The following is an 18,747-nucleotide window of genomic DNA, read 5'->3' on the forward strand; positions in this document are numbered from 1 at the left end:
CACCGCCATTCATAGTGATTATGGCTGATCATTCACAATCAGTAACCCATGCCTGCTTTCTCCCCATATCCTCGATTCTGCTACCCCTAGAGCTCTATCTAACCCTCTTTTAAATTCATCCAGTGAATTGGCCTCCACTGCTCTCTGTGGCAGAGAATTCCACAAATTCACAATTCTCTGGGTGAAAAAGTTTTTTCTCATCTCAGTTTTAAATGGCCTCCCCTTTATTCTTAGACTATGTCTCCTGGTTCTGGGCTCCCCCAACATTGGGAACATTTTTCCTGCAACTAGCTTGTCCAGTCCTTTTATAATTTTATACATTTCTATAAGATCCAATGTAATTGTACCCCTTCTACCACTTCTTCTAGTGGCTCATTCCATGTACGTACTCCCTCACCTGAAATCCATGTCCTCTGGTTTTAGATCGATTCATTGATAGACACTTTATTATCAATCCCCTGCGCTGGGAGAAGACTGCTACTCTGCCCCTCATGATTTTATGCATCTATGAGGTCACACCTCAGCCTCCTATATTCCAGGGGGGAAAAAACACAGCCTATCCAGCCTCAACTTATAAGTCAGACTTCCAAACTTCATGTCCTGATTCAGTGCTAAGTTGTAGGCTCAATATAAAGGAAGCACGAGAAAGTACAAAGACAACACCAAGTTCTATCCAATAGTACAATGGCATGGTGGCACAAAGGCAGAGTTGCTGCTTCCCCGTGCCAGAGACCCTGACTACGGGTGCTGTCTGTACGGAGTTTGTACGTTCTCCCCGTGACCTGCGTGGGTTTTCTCCGAGATCTCCGGTTTCCTCCCGCACTCCAAAGACGTACAGGTTTGTAGGGTAATTGGCTTGATATAAATGTAAATTGTCCCTGGTGTGTGTAGGATGGTGTTAGTGTGCAGGGATCGCAGGTCGGTGCGGACTCGGTGGGCCAAAGGGCCTGTTCCCACGCTGTATCACTAAACTAAATTAAAGTTCCATAAGAGGTTGAATAAAAAGTGTCCTTCTACATTGCCCAAATAACATGATTTAGCTGCAAAACAATGCCATGTGAAATTTTCCAGTCAAAATAAGTGCTCTGACTGAGATTGTCAGTGGTGTGTACATTAGTAACAAATTAGGTTTCATGATAATAAGTTTATTGCCTGCACAAGAAAACTAGAGAAGACCTTTTTCCCTTTGATGTGAACGCTTGAATTTTGATCCCACCCATGTATGTTCAACAGCTAATCGATGGTGTCATAAAGACTTCAATAAATTACAGGCTTAAATGTGTAGAAAGAAACTGCAGATGCTGATTTATACCAAAGACAGACAAAAAGTGCTGGAGTAACTCAGCGTGTCAGGCAGCATCACTGGAGAAAAAGGAAGGATCACGTTTCGGGTCACCTTATTTTTGGTCTGAAGAAGGTTCCCAATCAGAAATGTCACCCATCCACATTTTGCAGAGATGCTGCCTGACCCGCTGAGTTACTCCAGCACTCTGTGAAACGTCACCTATCCATGTTCTCCAGAGATCAAGTCAAGTCAAATTTATTTGTCACATACACATACTGTGCAGTGAAATGAAAGTGGCAATGCCTGCGGGTTGTGCACAAAAAAGAATTACAGTTACAGCATATAAATAAAGTTAATAAGTTACTATTAGTGTCGACAAAAATTTAGTCTCTGGGGTTATAAAAGTTGACAGTCCTGATGGCCTGTGGGAAGAAGCTCCATCTCATCCTCTCCGTTTTCGCAGCGTGACAGCGGAGGCGTTTGCCTGATCGTAGCATCTGGAACAGTCCGTTACTGGGGTGGCAGGGGTCCCTCATGATCTTGCTTGCTCTGGATCTGCACCTCCTGCTGTATAAGTCCTGCAGGGGGATGAGTGTAGTTCCCATGGTGCGTTCTGCCGAACGCACTACTCTCTGCAGGGCCATCCTGTCCTGCTGCCTGATCCGCTGAGTTACTCCAGCACTGTGTGATATGCCACCTATCCATGTTCTCCACAGATGCTGCCTGACCCGCTGAGTTACTCCAGCACTCTGTGAAACGTCACCTATCAATGTTCTCCACATATGCTGCCTGACCCGCTGAGTTACTCCAGCACTTTGTGTCTATTCAGGCTTAAATGTTTTTTTCCCCAATCTCTATCTTAGATTTTAAAGAATTACTATCTGCCTCAACCAGATCAGGGAATACCAGGCGCAGATAAACTCACAAATCAGTCTTACCACAAATGGAGTTGGCACATACGTAGAAAACAAATACACGGGTATTTCCTTGCCAAGGAAAACTGCAGCCGTCAACTGGGCAAGTCTGCAATAAATGATAAATTTCACGTCACTATTTATTCGGTAACAGCACATTTATGTATATTTGAATAAAGAGAGCTTTGAGGAACAGTGAATTAATTGATATATTTTTATTAAGAGTATGGGCAGCACAGTGGCGCAGTGGTAGAGTGCTACCTCACAGCGCCGGGACCCGGGTTCGATCCTGACTAAGGGTGCTGCCTGTGTGGATTTTGTTCGTTCCCCACGACTTGCATGGGTTTTCTCAGGGCGGGATTTCCGGTTTGCTCCCACACTAGAAAAAGACACTCCAAAGGTTAATTGGCTTGGTGCAACTGTAAATTGTCCCTGTGTCGGAAAGAACTGAAGATGCTGGTTTAAATCGAAGGTCGACACAAAATGCTGGAGTAACTCAGTGGGTCAGGCAGCATCTCGGGCGAGAAGAAATGGGTGATGTTTCGGGTCAAGACCCTTCTTCAGTCTGAAGAAGGGTCTCGACCCAAAACGTCACCCATTCCTTCTCTCCCGTGATGCTGCCTGACCCGCTGAGTCACTCCAGCATTTTGTGTCTACCTGTAAATTGTCCCTTGTGTGTGTAGGGTAGTGTTAGTGGGGATCGCTGGTCGGCGCGGACTAGGTGGGCCGGAGGGCCTGTTTCCACACTGTATCTCTAAAGTAAACCAAACTAAATAAACTAAGTTACATTGACATTATTAGGTGCATTCATAAGTTACCAATATTTGCAGAACAGATTAAGGAAATTTGCATTCACAAGCAGAGGTGATTATCTGCTGTGGAATGCACTGTTTCCATATCACGCCAGGGATAATCACAGGAAGAGAACAAGTACATGCTGAGACGTGTTCACAAACTCCCACATGGTCTGCACGCTCATTACTTTTGTGCTTGCCCTTTCACATTATGTGACCAATCCTATATAAATTTAAATTATATTTTATATGAATTCTATATGAATTATCCCATAATCCAGTTATGTCTTCATCGTGCATTCTCTAAACTCAAGTTCATATTTTTTATTTCTTCTATCTGTATTTCTACCCTATATTTAGTTTAGTTTAGTTTAGTTTAGTTTAGAGATACAGTGTGGAAACAGGCTCTTTTGGCCCACCTAGTCCGCACCGACCAGCGATCCCCACACATTAACACTATCCTATACCCACAAGGGACAATTTTTTAAAACATTTACCAAGCCAATTTAACCGACAAACCTGTACGTCTTTGGAGTATGGGAGGAAACCAAAGATCTCAGAGAAAACCCATGCTGGTCACGGGGAGAACATACAATAGACAATAGACAATAGGTGCAGGAGTAGGCCATTCAGCCCTTCGAGCCAGCACCGCCATTCAATGCGATCATGGCTGATCACTCTCAATCAGTACCCTGTTCCTGCCTTCTCCCCATACATACCCCCTCACTCCGCTATCCTTAAGAGCTCTATCCAGCTCTCTCTTGAAAGCATCCAACGAACTGGCCTCCACTGCCTTCTGAGGCAGAGAATTCCACACCTTCACCACTCTCTGACTGAAAAAGTTCTTCCTCATCTCCGTTCTAAATGGCCTACCCCTTATTCTTAAACTGTGGCCCTTTGTTCTGGACTCCCCCAACATTGGGAACATGTTTCCTGCCTCTAATGTGTCCAATCCCCTAATTATCTTATATGTTTCAATAAGATCCCCCCTCATCCTTCTAAATTCCAGTGTATACAAGCCCAATCGCTCCAGCCTTTCAACATACGACAGTCCCGCCATTCCGGGAATTAACCTAGTGAACCTACGCTGCACGCCCTCCATAGCAAGAATATCCTTCCTCAAATTTGGAGACCAAAACTGCTCACAGTACTCCAGGTGCGGTCTCACCAGGGCCCGGTACAACTGTAGAAGGACTTCTTTGTTCCTATACTCAACTCCTCTTGTTACGAAGGCCAACATTCCATTGGCTTTCTTCACTGCCTGCTGTACCTGCATGCTTCCTTTCATTGACTGATGCACTAGGACACCCAGATCTCGTTGAACTCCCCCTCCTCCTAACTTGACACCATTCAGATAATAATCTGCCTTTCTATTCTTACTTCCAAAGTGAATAACATCACACTTATCTACATTAAACTGCATCTGCCATGTATCCGCCCACTCACACAACCTGTCCAAGTCACCCTGCAGCCTTATTGCATCTTCCTCACAATTCACACTACCCCCCAGCTTAGTATCATCTGCAAACTCCATACAGACAGCACCCGTAGTTGGGATCGAACCTGGGTCTCCAGTGCTGCATTTGCTGTAAGGCAGCGACTCTACCGCTGCCCCACCGGGCCGCCCTATATGAAGAAGGGACCCGACCCTGAAACGTCACCCATTCCTTCTCGCCAAAGATGCTGCCTGTCCCGCTGAGTTACTCCAGCTTTTTATGTCTATTTTCTATCTGATACAAGATCCTCATTAAAAGCTACCTCTTATCAGTGTGTTCTTTAATGATAGTTTCAAATGGTAGGATGCACTGGCATCTAGACTTTCAAATTTCTAAACTTACAAAAAGATTACTAAAGTTTAAAAAATAAAATGTAATAAGGCAGTCAGGTCCTTAAACAGTTTATTGGATGATAATCCTCCAAAGACACCAACTGCATGTAACGAATGTAGGAAAATAACTGCAGATGCTGGTACAAATCAAAGGTATCACAAAATGCTGGAGTTACTCCAGCATTTTGTGATAACTGCAAGTAACGAGATGCCTTTTTAGAGGCACAGAGTCATACAAGGAAGTATGCTTCAGCCCAAGTTGCACACGCCGCCCAGCATGTCCCATCTACACCAATCCCACCTCCCTGCTTTTGGCCCATATCCCTCTAAACTTGTCCCACTGCACCTGTCTAAATGTTTCTTGAACATTGCAATAGTCCCTGTCTCATCTACATACCCCAGCAGCTTGTTCCATACACCCACCACCCTTTGTTTTTAAAACATTACCCCTCAGGTTCACATTCAATCCCCCCCCCCACCTTAAACCTATGTCCTCTGGTTCTCGATTCCCCTACTCTGGGCAAAAGACTGTGCATTTACCTAATCTATTCCTTTCATGATTTTGTACACCTCTATAAGATCACCCCTCATCCTCCTGCGCTCCAATGAATAAACCCTTAGCCCGTGCAACCTCTCTCTGTAGTTCAGCCCTTCGAGAACTGGCATCATCCTGGTACATCTTCTTTGTCGACTAAAAAAAACACTGCTTGTAACTATTACTCCCAATCACTCTTTCCATCTCATCCTGTTGACATATCTCCTGGATAAATACCTCAAAGATGCCCCTGTGCACTGGAAGCCATTCAACTCCGGCCACGATTCTGCCAATGTCACACCTTTGTGCAATTGCATTGTTATTTTTGATTATTAATTAATATTCCACCCCAATACCTATAGTGTACACTGGATACACTGGAATTTAGAAGGATGAGAGGGGATCTTATCGAAACATATAAGATTATTAAGGGGTTGGACACGTTAGAGGCAGGAAACATGTTCCCAATGTTGGGGGAGTCCAGAACCAGGGGCCACTGTTTAAGAATAAGGGGTAGGCCATTTAGAACGGAGATGAGGAAAAACTTTTTCAGTCAGAGAGTTGTATATCTGTGGAATTCTCTGCCTCAGAAGGCAGTGAACGCCAATTCTCTGAATGCATTCAAGAGAGAGCTAGATAGAGCTCTTAAGGATAACAGAGTCAGGGGGTATGGGGAGAAGGCAGGAACGGGGTACTGATTGAGAATGATCAGCCATGATCACATTGAATGGTGGTGCTGGCTCAAAGGACCGAATGGCCTACTCCTGCACCTATTGCCTATTGTCTATTCATTTTTGTGCCTGCTCCTCTATTGTTTCTGAAACTTGTACTTGGTGTGGAAACAAACATTCCTGCAGAATTTGTGCAGTTTATCAATTATCTATCTCTTTCGATCTGAAACAGTTTAGATCTGTTATTTTAATGTATTTTTCCAATTAATCTTTCTGGTGTAAACTGAATAGCACCCACCTCTTACTGCTACACCTGCTCATCTCCTGACCTCGGGTATCAAATCCAATCACTACACCCCTCTGCTCTAGGTCCGAGAAGCACCTCTCGAGGTATTTCAATAAACCCTGCAAAAGGCAGAAAACAAATTAAGTTCACGTTTATTGCCACAGGCATGAGTACGGGTACAGATGTCACAGGTTATGGGGGGAAGGCAGGAGAATGGGGTTAGGAGGGAGAGATAGATCAGCCATGATTGAATGGCAGAGTAGACTCGATGGGCCGAATGGCCTAACTCTACTCCCATCACTTATGACATACTATATGACTCAAGAAACATCTTGCTTGCAGCAGCATCACAGGCATGTAAAGGCAGACAATGCACAAAATAAGCATAAATTAAACAAAATTGTGAAAGAACTGTGGAAAAAAAGACATTAGTGCAAAAACATAATTAGAAAAAAGTCCACAGCAGTGGAAGAGATGGCTGCAATGTTCTGTTATTGGAGTAGGGTTAGGGTTGTGTAGGCTCGTTCAAGAACCTGATGGTAGCTGTTCCTGAACCTGGTGGTGTGGGACTTCAGGCCTCTGCACTGATGGTAGCAGTGAGAAGCTGGCATGTAGATGGTTTTGATGCAGGGAAGGCCTCTGCCTGTGATAGACCGGACTGAGTCCACCACCCTTTGCCACCTCTTGCGCTCCTGTGCGATGGAATTGTCATATCAGGCCGTGATGCCACCAAGCAGGTTACTTTGTACTGTATATTTGTCAATAAAAGTAAGGCACAAGATATTTAGAGAGGATCAGAAGAGGACTGCTATTCACCCAGAGAGTGCGGTACAGTGGCGCAGTGTGTAGAGCTGCTACCTCACAGTGCCAGGCACACCTGGTCGATTCTGACCTCGGGTACTGTCTGTGTGTGGAGTTTGCACGTTTTCCATGTGGTCGCGTGGGTTTCTTCCAGGTGAAAGAAAGATACTCTATTGAAACATGTGACAAGTCACAGTCATATTCTAGTGGGCAGAATGGCCTGTTTCCTCACTGTATGACTCTATGACAGTTACATCATCAGTGACTCATTGTGCTTCTGTACCTGAAGGCATAAAAATAATTAATCAGGAGAAATGGAAGGCCGGTGTTTATTTTAAAATTGCATAACCAAAAAAAAAAGATATTAAAATCCTGTTCAAGACTGATTAGGCTTTTGCATAAAAACATTAGGCATAGACACAGTACTCGGCCTTTCCACTCGTCACTTTAATTTCATGTTACATGTATCTTGTGTTTTTATGACTGTTGGCAGATCAATTTCCTGCCTGGGATAAATAAAGTTCTATCGTATCGTATCGTACATTATTGCGAGGAATGGAAAAAGAGAGATAAGAAAAGGCTTTATCTTTACCATGGTAAGAATGAGCTGTATTGATAGTCTCCAGCATAAATGAAAATATGCTTTCGCGACTATTTCATACAAGGGAGGTTTTAAGATCAGCTATCATTCGAACTAATCAGTTCTTAGATCCATTAAAATGCAGACTTCCCCAGGGCAAAAAGCTCTTAAAGATAGCAGAGTCAAGGGATATGGGGGGAAGGCAGGAACGGGGTACTGATTGTGGATGATCAGCCATCATCACAGTGAATGGCAGTGCCGGCTCGAAGGGCCGAATGGCCTACTCCTGGACCTATTGTCTATTGTATCACATGATTCCTTTGTTTGCGATTTGTAAACTAGAAACAATTTTAAAGTAGTACGCAAGATTTGGAAAAAAATATATAAACCACAAAGGGCATTGTATGGTCTTTGCTCAGTAATTCAACCGAGTAGGTGCCTCTTGAAACACCAGGAGTCAAGACTCACAGAGACAGACAGCACAGATGCAACTTGCTCATGCCGACCAAGATATTCCATCTATACATGTCCCATCTGCCCGCATTTGGCCCATATCCCTCCAAACCTTTCCTATCCATGTACCTGTCCAAATCTATATACTAAAATTCTCATTTGTTTGTTTGTTTGTTTGTTTGTTTGTTTGTTTGTTTGTTTGTTTGCTCCTGAACTACAGCCAAAACGGTACACGATAGCACGACAATTTTAAGCCCACCTTACTCACCGTCGTCACTTTGGTGCTAATGGAAGTTTCATTGAAATTGGTGTTATATTTTTAAAGTTATTCACATTTTAAAGTTTAAATCTATCAACTAGGGAGGGAGGGGCTGGGAGAAGGGGGGTTATCATATCATATATATACAGCCGGAAACAGGCCTTTTTCGGCCCTCCAAGTCCGTGCCGCCCAGCGATCCCCGTACATTAACACTATCCTACACCCACTAGGGACAATTTTTACATTTACCCAGCCAATTAACCTACATACCTGTACGTCTTTGGAGTTGGGTTGAGGTGGATGGAGTGGGGGGGAGGGGAGGGGGGTGGATGGAGTGGGGGAGGGGGAGGGGAAGGGGTGGAGGGAGGGTGTGAGTCAGGAGTGTTTAGATTTCATATGTACACAAATGGAACAATTACATTCTTACTTGCAGCAGCATAACAGGTCTGTAAACACAGTGCCCCATAGATAATAATAAAACAATAAAAAGTTCAATAAATAAAAAATATTAGTGCAAAACAAAACAGGTGGCGCAGCGGTAGAGTTGCTGCCTTACAGCACTTGCAGCACCAGAGACCCAGGTTTGATCCTGACTACAGGTGCTGTTTGTATGGAGTTTGTAAGTTATCCCTGTAACCTGCGTGGGTTTTCAATGAGATCTTTGCAGATTAGGAAAAAGGTGTAGATGATATGTGTGTACTCCTTTAATTAATAGTGACGAGGAGGCTGTCTCCTCTGCTGTACAGCCACCGGACCCTGTGGTCCACGCAGCTAGCTTCACCTCTGCTCCTCAGCGACAGAGGGCAAGCCCGACGCCGAGCTCTAGGCCGCGCCAACGCTGTCCGAACTGCAGCTTTCCTTCGCATCGTTTTAATGTCTGCCCGGCGTTGGGGAAAACCTGCAATCTCTGCAATAAGCCCAACCACTTTTCGGCGGCCTGCCGTTCCCGTGGGAACTCTGCACAGCCACGGCAGAAACCCTCTCGCTACTTGACACGTGCTGATACCGCGTCTGGTTATCATCTCCAGCATGATGAACTCCCCCTGTCTGACTCTGGCTCTTCCAAGAGCGAAATGCGTGTGTTTTCCCTGCGAGGTGCACCTGCTCTGATAAGAGACCCAACCGTCCGAGTCACGGTGAACGGCATGGCCTTCTCTGCTAAGGTGGACACGGGGGCTGCTGCCAATGTTATGTCAACAAGCCTATTCAAGAAGATAAGAGATAATGAGCTCGTTTCTACAGACAGTGCTGTTTTGCGTGCATATGGGGGCGGTGACTTGTTCCTGTGGGGAAGGCCACTCTCCACTGCAAGGTGCTGAAGACCTCTCGGCCCCTTTCCTTCTTTCTGCTCGACGGTAAATGTGTCCCCCTGCTCGGCGTGGAGGCCTGCCAGGACCTCGGATTGGTGAGATTCCACAGCGATGTCCACATGGTGGAGGCAACCCTAAACCCGCTGGCCGAATACCCGGACCGTTTTGACTCGAAGCTGGGGAAGTTGCCCTGCAGCTACAAGATTGCCCTCAACCCCGACATCACGCCGGTTGTCCGTCCCCCGCATCGGGTATCCTTCGCCATGAGAGACAAGGTCGAGTCCACTCTTCTCGAGATGGTGGCCACGGGCATCCTGAAGCCAGTAACGGTCCCCACCCAGTGGGTCTCCACTATGGTCGTCGCTGCGAAGAAGAATAAGAGTGAACTACGGATCTGCATCAACCCTAAGGATTTGAACTTGGCTATCAAGCGCCCGCATTACCCTATGCGGACAGTGGAGGATGTTGCTGCACAGGTCGGCCCTGCCACTGTGTTCTCGGTTCTCGATGCCAAGAGCTCGTTCTGGCAGATACCTCTGGACGAGCGATCCTCGCACCTGACGACCTTCGGCACGCCCTTCGGCAGGTACCGCTTCCTCCGCATGCCGTTTGGGATCAACTCTGCCAGCGAAGTGTTCCAAAGGACCATGGAACAACTGTTTGCTGGGCTCCCGTGTGCCATCATTGTCGACGACATTCTGGTTTACGGGAAGAATGTCGCGGAGCACGACCACCACCTTCGCCAGGTGCTACAGCGGGCCCGAGATGTCAACCTGAAGCTCAACCCGAAGAAATGCCGGTTCCGGGTCCCTGAGGTCACCTACGTGGGACACGTCTTCACAGCATCAGGGCTGAAGCCCGACCCGCAAAAGACAGCCGCAATATCCGAGATGCCTGCACCTGCTGACGTGCCTGGCCTACAGCGCTTCTTGGGCATGGCCAACTACCTGGGAAAGTTCATCCCCGACCTGAGTGAACTGAGCGCCCCTCTGAGGGACCTGGTGAAAAAGGACGCTGCCTGGGCCTGGTTCCCGCAACACCAGAAAGCATTCGACACCCTCAAATCTAAGCTGATCAGCATGCCTACGTTGAAGTACTTTGACCTCCAGCGCCCAATCGTTCTCACATGTGATGCATCGAGGTTTGGCCTAGGGGCCGCCTGCCTGCAGGTCCACGACGGGGTGCAACTGCCGGTGTCCTATGCATCCCGCACGATGACGACCGCGGAACAACGCTATGCCCAGATTGAGAAGGAGCTGCTGGCAGTTGTTTTTGCCTGCTCCAAGTTCAAGGACTATATCCTGGGCACTTGCTTCACTGTTGAAACGGACCACCAGCCTCTGGTTACCATCCTCAATAAGCCGATACACGTGGCCTCCTCCCGGCTCCAGCGCATGATGCTCCAGCTACAACGTTTTACTTTCACCGTGGTTTATCGAAAGGGCAAGGACATGTTTGTTGCTGATACGCTGTCTCGGGCGCCCCTCCCATCCACAATCCGACATCCATACGAGGCGTCCGACCTGATAGTCCTAAACGTCAATTTCGTGCCCTCCAGTCAGTTGAAGTCCCTGGCCAAGCACACGGCAGCTGACGCTTCGCTACAACAGCTGGCCGCGATCATCAAGCGGGGCTGGCCAGGCCGCCGTTCTTCCCTGCCGGCCGCAGCGGTGCCTTACTTCCTGGTTCGTGACGAGTTGGTGCTGCGTGAGGGTGTGATTGTGAAGGGGCACAAGGTGGTGGTGCCCGCAGCACTACAAGAACAATATTTCGAAACTGCTCATCGTGGCCATCCCGGGGCCGAAGCGACCCTTTCCATCGCTCAGAGTCAGTTCTTCTGGCCTGACATGCCTCGCTATTTCCGAGATAGAGTCTCCGCGTGCCCTACCTGCAACAGCCTCGCTCCACAGCAACAGCGGCAGCCGCTCCTGCAGCAGCCAGCCCCTAACCTGCCCTGGTCCGCGCTGGCAACCGACATCTTCGAATGGCACGGAAAGCACTTTCTGGTGCTAGTTGACTCTTACTCCAGCTGGTTCGAAGTTGACCAGCTCCACTCCCTATCTTCCACCGCGGTCATCGAGAAGCTACGCCGCCACTTTGCCACCTTCGGGTCCCCAGCCAGCATGCAATCGGACAACGGCAGCCAGTTCACCAGCGCCGAGTTCCGTGCTTTTGCTGAACAGTGGAATTTTCGGCACTACACCAGCAGCCCGGAATACCCGCAGAGCAACGGCCTGGCCGAGCGCGCGGTCCGCAGCGCAAAAGGACTGTTGGAACGTTGCCGCCTGTCCCGCTCCGACATTTACCTGGCCCTGCTGAACCTCCGCAACATCCCCCGCGATCATGTCCTGGGTTCCCCGGCTCAGCGTCTCATGTCCCGTGTCACGCGGCCCACGGTCCCGGTGTCCCAACAGTCCCTGTCTCCCTCTGCCCTTAAACCTGCCTTAGTCCGGGAACGCATTGCCCGCAGACACGGTATTCAGAAGCGCTCCCACGACGAGTCCTGCCGTGTCCTCCGCCCTCTTCTTCCCGGCCAGGTCGTCCGCATGAGGTCCATTTCTGGCCGCTCCAGACTGGCCGTGGTCATCGGTTCTGCTGGCTCCCCCCGTTCGTACCTGGTCAACCACGACGGCACGGTGTACCGCCGGTCCCGCCAGCACCTCCGGCTCGTGGACGAGCCAGTCCCTCCCCCGGCGGCTCCGTATGCCCCTCCACTGCCACTTTCGCGGCCCAGTGCCTTGCCCGCTCCTCTGGGGCAAACCCCCCCCCTTGGTCCTTCTCCTGTCCGTCTTCCGGCTGCGGTCCCGTTTTCTCCGGATTCCTCGACCTCCTCCTCTTCCTCGCAGCCCACCCCGCAGCCTTCATCTCCCAGGGGTTCTCCCGTCCGTAGCCCACCACGTGCCACGGCGCCGTCCCCACTTGTTCCCGTCGGGGAAGGAGGTGATGGCGAGGTTCGGACCCGGTCTGGTCGCCTGGTCAGGCCGCCTGTCCGTTACGGCGATTACGTGTGATTCTGTATTCCTGTGCCTTGCTGTCTGCATTTACCCTAGTGCATGAGACGTGGTCGCCCTGTCACTCACTGTCTGTTTTGTAGAGGAAGGATGTAGATGATATGTGTGTACTCCTTTAATTAATAGTGACGAGGTCCATGTTAACCACTCCCTCACCGGTGGGTATAATTGTAGCTTCCCCACCCCTAGCTCCCTCTCTAGTGATCGTGACAGACCATGTACAGCCAGGGCAGTGATGTGTGTTAATAAAAGTAGTTAAAGATACAATGGTGTCCAAGAACCATCTTTACAAAAGGGAAGAACAACGAGACCTGGGTGACCTTGTGCACCAGTCACTGAAAGTAAACATGCAGCTACAGGAGGCAGTGAAGAAAGCTAATGGCATGTTGGCCTTCATAACGAGAGGATTTGAGTATGGGAGTAAAGAGGTCCTTCTGCAGTTGTATAGGGCCCTGGTGAGACCACATCTGGAGTATTGTGTGCAGTTTCGGTCTCCTAATTTGAGGAAGGACGTCCTTGCTATTGAGGCCCTCACTCTGACTCTCCTGCAGGTCCGGGCCTCACTCACCCACACAAAATACAACAAATTATCCTCCAACATTTCCGCCACCTCCAACGGTATCCCACCATCATCCACATCTTCCCATCTCCACCCTTTCTGCTTTCCGCAGAGATCGTTCCCTCTGAAACTCCCCGGTCGACTCATCCCTTCCCACCCAAACCACCCCCTCCCTAGGTACTTTCCCCTGCAACCGCAGGAGATGCAACACCTATCCCTTTACCTCCTCCCTCAACTCCATCCAAGGACCCAAACAGTCTTTCCAGGTGAGGCAGAGGTTCACCTGCACCTCCTCCAACTTCATCTACTGCATCCGCTGTTCCAGATGTCAACTTCTTTACATCGGCGAGACCAAGTGCAGGCTCGGCGATCGTTTCGCTGAACACCTCCGCTCAGTCCGTCTCAACCAACCTGATCTCCTGGTGGCTCAGCACTTCAACTCCCCCTCCCATTCACAATCTGACCTTTCTGTCCTGGGCCTCCTCCATTGTCAGAGTGAGGCCCAGCGCAAATTGAAGGAGCAGCACCTCAGATTTCGCTTGGGAAGTTTACACCCCAGCGGTATGAACATCGACTTCTCTAACTTCAGATAGTCTGTTTCCCCTCTCTATCCCCTCCCCCTTCCCAGTTCTCCCACTAGTTTTCCTGTCTCCAACTACATTCTATCTTTGTCCCGCCCCCTCCCCTGAAGAAGGGTCTCAACCCGAAACGTCACCCGTTCCTTTTCTCCAGAGATGCTGCCTGACCCGCTGAGTTACTCCAGACTTTTGTGTCTACAACCAATTGTTCAAAATCTCCCTAGTATTACACAGATTTACAAAACAAAATCGGTAAAGTGTTTGGACGGGTCACCTGAGTGGACTGTATGATGGTCAAGTCGTTAATGCAGGAGAAACCTGCACCCATGGAGGACCGCAATCCCGCGGTACCAAACGTCATTCTGTAGCACAGGCGATCACGCAGCTCCTTCTTCTTCCCATCGTGGTGGAGCTTCTCAATCACAGCTTTAGTCTTGGGATTCTGTGAACAGTGAAATAATAGATACAAGCAAAGGAACATCGCAAAAATCCCTTCCCCTGCCCATCTTACAGCAATCAATAAACGATTCGATACGATACAACTTTACTTATCCCAGGAGGGAAATTGGTCTGCCAATAGCCATGAAACACAACAAGATACATGAAATTAAAATGACAAGTGGAAAGTCCAGGATTGGGGACGTGCAAAGGTTGACAGGGGGGAGGGATGTCAGTCTACCCCACGACAGAAGAGCGAGGAGTTGATTTGTCTGAGCATCAGGGTTAGGTTAGATTAGTAGGGTTAGGGTTTGATTAGTATGCGTGTCAGGGGTTATGGGGAGAAGGCAGGAGAATGAGGTTAAGAGGGAACGATAGATCTGCCATGATTGAATGGCAGAGTAGACATGATGGACCGAATGGCATAATTCTGCTCCTATCACTTAAGAACGTATGACACTACTATTCTACATCATTGACCAGGGTAGGACAATCTTTGATTACTTTGACTGCTTTCCCGAGGCAGTGTGAAGTGTAGATGGAGTCGATGGTGGGGAGTGTGGTGTGTGCGATGGATTGGGCTACATCCACAACTCTGCAATTAGTGCAATCTTGGATAGTGTTGTTCTCAAACCAAGCTGTGATGCATCCTGAGAGGATGTTTTGTATAGGGGTACAGGAGGCCATTCGGCCTGCCTAGTTTAGTTTTTTTGTTGTTTAGTTTAGATACAATGCGGAAACAGGCCCTTCAGCCCACCGAGTCCGCGCCGACCATTAACACAAGCCTACACACACTAGGTACAATTTACTCTTATACTGAGTATACAAACCCAGGCCAATTAACCTACAAATATGTACGTCTTTGGAGTGTGGGAGGAAACCAGAGCACCTGGAGAAAACACACGTGGACACGGAGAGAACGTACAAACTCCGTCCAGACAGCACCCGTAGTCGGGATCGAACCCACGCCTCTGGCGCTGCAAGCGCTGTAAGGCAGCAACTCTACCGCTGCGCCGCCCTTGCGGTCCTGGAGTTCCCCTCAGTTTACTTTGCTCCCCTGATCCTTTCCTCCCACTGAGTTTTGCTTATTATTGATCTTGTGTACAGAGACACTCAGGGGTTTAATTTAGTTCAAGTATTATAAAATTACTGGGGTTTTTTTTGTTGCCCTTCAGCAAATGTATGGGCAAAGACAGCTAGACAGAAACTAGACAGAAAACAATGCACATCCAGATCAGGAAATGGGTCACAGATTTACTGCTAACACATAAAATACCTTTGCGTTACATGAATTGTTGATGACAATGATTGCTGATATAAATTATAAATGACAGAGTTCTACAGAATGCTGTTCAACGGCGAGAGCGAGAGGTACAATTACTAGAACATACAAGGATGGCGAACAGGAAAGAAAAACACCAGCTGGTTCACTGAACTTTTTTTTACAGAATTGAGCTAGGACATCTATAGGGAGAGATTTCTTTTTTTTGGTTTGGAGCTGAGAAATGCAAGGCGGTCCTTCTTCTCTGACATCATCGCCAAAAACAATTATAATGCATGTGTCTTGTTTGCTACTGTCGACAGGCTAACAAACCCTCCTGTGTCAGTAGCCTCTGAACTTCTATCCACCAGGGCCTGCAATCAATTTGCCTCCTTCACTGACAAAATTCAGAAAATTGGACAAGCAGTCAGTGCCTCCATATCAGGCACAGGATGTGCGTCGTCCTTGTGCCCACGTAAAACACCTTGAATTGCCTTGTTGCTGAAATGTGCTATATAAATAAACTTGCCTTGCCTTGCTGGTAAGAAGCACGCCCCTTAATGCATCACATCTACCTGTGTCATGCATTCCAATGCACGTGACTGGGACATTTTATGGAAGAATTACGGAAGAATTATTTTGGATAGGCTCTCTGTGAGATCAGAAGCATCTGATCACCCAACACCACTGGTTTATAGTTTTCAGAGATCAGACAGAAACATCGAAAATAGGTGCAGGAGGCCATTTAGCCCTTTGAGCCAGCACTGCCATTCATTGTGATCATGGCTGATCATCCACAATCAGTAACCCGTGCCTGCCTTCTCCCCATATCTCTTGATTCCACTAGCCCCAAGAGCTCTATCTATCCCTTTTAAATTCATCCAGTGATTTGGCCTCCACTTCCTTTCTGTGGCAGAGAATTCCACAAATTCACAACTCTTTGGGTAAAAAAGATTCTTCTCAGCTTTAAATGCTCCCCCTCCCCCTCCCCCTCCCCCTTATTCTTAGACTGTGCCCCCTGGTTCTGGACTCCCCCAACATTGGGAACATTTTTCCTGCATCTAGCTTGTCCAGTCCTTTTATAATTTTATACATCTCTATAAGATCCCCTCATCCTTCTAAACTCCTGTGAATACAAGCCCAGTCTTTCCAATCTTTCCTCATATGACTTGTTCAGAAATTTAACCCACTTCAGTGTGAACCCTTCAGCACTCACTGTATGAGCCTGTAACGGTGCATCAATTCCATAATCATCTTCAGCTGCTTACACACAGTTAAATAGGCCTATTTTTTCCTGCATTTTTACCTGTCTCATGAGATTATGTGATTGATACCATGGAGTAACAAAGGTCAGGAGTCTTTATAATAATGTTACCCCAAGAGAAATAGATATTTGTAATTAAAAAACTCCCCCTATATCCAAACCTTTGCTGTACTAAAACTGATACAACTCGCTCTTTAAAAGCTGTCCCAAGATTAGTTTTCAAAACTTATTACAATTGGAATTTCACTCATCCACAATACCCTCTAATTTCTTTTTCACGTGTTTCAGTTGAGGTGGGTCACTCTGAACGCACTTTATTTTACGTTCATTGTTGCTCTCGAATGGACAGGGCCAAGACAAACTCACGAGGGAACCCTGATAAAGTTGGCTACCTAGCCTTGCCTTGCAGAGATACTTGACCAAAGGAAATGTGGCTAAAAGAATGTGTACTGCAATAGGTAAGCCCAGACAGCTAACTTATTTGCAGAGATACTTGACTAAAGGAAATGTGGCTAGTTGCAAGAATGTGATAATGGCCTAAACTACCTTCATGTCTAGTTACACGAATGCGACAATTGCCTCTATTATGTACCTTGAACACTGGAAGCTATGCTGCAAAAGTTTAGCTCAGACAGCTAACTTGGAGCAGGATATGAATGAATGAATGAATGAATGAATGAATGAATGAATATGAATATATGAATAAGTTTATTGGCCAAGTATGCATATACAAGGAATGTGTCTTGGTGCTCCGCTCACAAATGACAACACAAACATACAGTTAACAATTAAGAATAAAGCATAACATCAAAACAATAAGGATACACCATTACGGTCTACACATGTGGGTGAAAATAAACCAGAGCAAAAAAGAGACTACAGACTTTGGTTATTGGGTAGAACTATCACTCGTAGAAAAAAAGTTGTTTTTATGTCTGGCTGTGGCTGCTTTGACAGTCCGGAGTCGCCTTCCAAAGGGAAGTGCTCCATATATGGTAAAGACATCTGTTCGTGGACTCTGCATTGTCACCTCCATAATAAAAGCTGTATCCTGCTAATTCCTTGAGTGGGTGCTCAGATCTGCCAAGTATAGCGACATACTTGCTGCCGTTCTGCCACTTCCCGCCTTGTGCTTTAAATCGATTTGCGTGGTTGTCTGCTTGTTACAAGGTCAGAACTTTAACAGGTCAGAACAATTCAAGATAGCAATTCAAGATAGCAAGAGGGTAGCTAATGTTATTCCGCTTTTTAAGAAAGGAGGGAGAGAGAAAACAGGAAATTATAGACCAGTTAGCCTGACATTGGCGGTGTGGAAGATGCTGGAGTCAATTATAAAAGACGAAATTGCGGAGCATTTGGATAGTAGTAACAGGATCGTTCCAAGTCAGCATGGATTTACGAAGGGGAAATCATGCTTGACTAATCTTCCGGAATTTTTTGAGGATGTAACTAGGAAAACGGACAGGGGAGAGCCGGTGGATGTAGTGTACCTTGACTTTCAGAAAGCCTTCGACAAGGTCCCACATAGGAGATTAGCGGGCAAAATTAGAGCACATGGTATTGTGGGTAGGGTACTGACATGGATAGAAAATTGGTTGGCAAACAGAAAGCAAAGAGTGGGGATAAATGGGTTCCTTTCAGAATGGCAGGCAGTAACTAGTGGGGTACCGCATGGCTCGGTGCTGGGACTGCAGCTATTTACAATATACATTAATGACTTGGATTAAAAGTAACATTAGCAAATTTGCAGATTACACAAAGCTGGGTGGCTGTGTGAACTGTAAGGAAGATGCTATGAGGTTGCAGGGTGACTTGGACAGGTTTTGTGAGTGGGTGGATGCATGGCAGATGCAGTTTAATGTGGATAAATGTGAGGTTATCCACTTTGGTGGCAAGAACAGGAAGGCAGATTATTATCTG

General features: G+C 47.3%; 1 protein-coding gene across 1 annotated transcript in view; it reads right to left on the bottom strand.

The window, feature by feature from the left end:
• pgm2l1 (phosphoglucomutase 2-like 1) overlaps positions 1-18,747 on the bottom strand; it is a 77,043-nt gene that overhangs the window by 44,186 nt on the left and 14,110 nt on the right. The window contains exons 2-4 of the mRNA XM_078401942.1: positions 14,139-14,306; positions 6,326-6,432; positions 2,224-2,308 (exon numbers count right to left, since the gene is read on the bottom strand). Coding sequence (XP_078258068.1) covers positions 2,224-2,308; positions 6,326-6,432; positions 14,139-14,306 — 360 coding nt within the window. The remainder of the gene's footprint in view (positions 1-2,223; positions 2,309-6,325; positions 6,433-14,138; positions 14,307-18,747) is intronic.

This window comes from Rhinoraja longicauda, chromosome 7 (assembly GCF_053455715.1).
Source record: "Rhinoraja longicauda isolate Sanriku21f chromosome 7, sRhiLon1.1, whole genome shotgun sequence".
Classification (NCBI taxonomy): domain Eukaryota; kingdom Metazoa; phylum Chordata; class Chondrichthyes; order Rajiformes; family Arhynchobatidae; genus Rhinoraja; species Rhinoraja longicauda.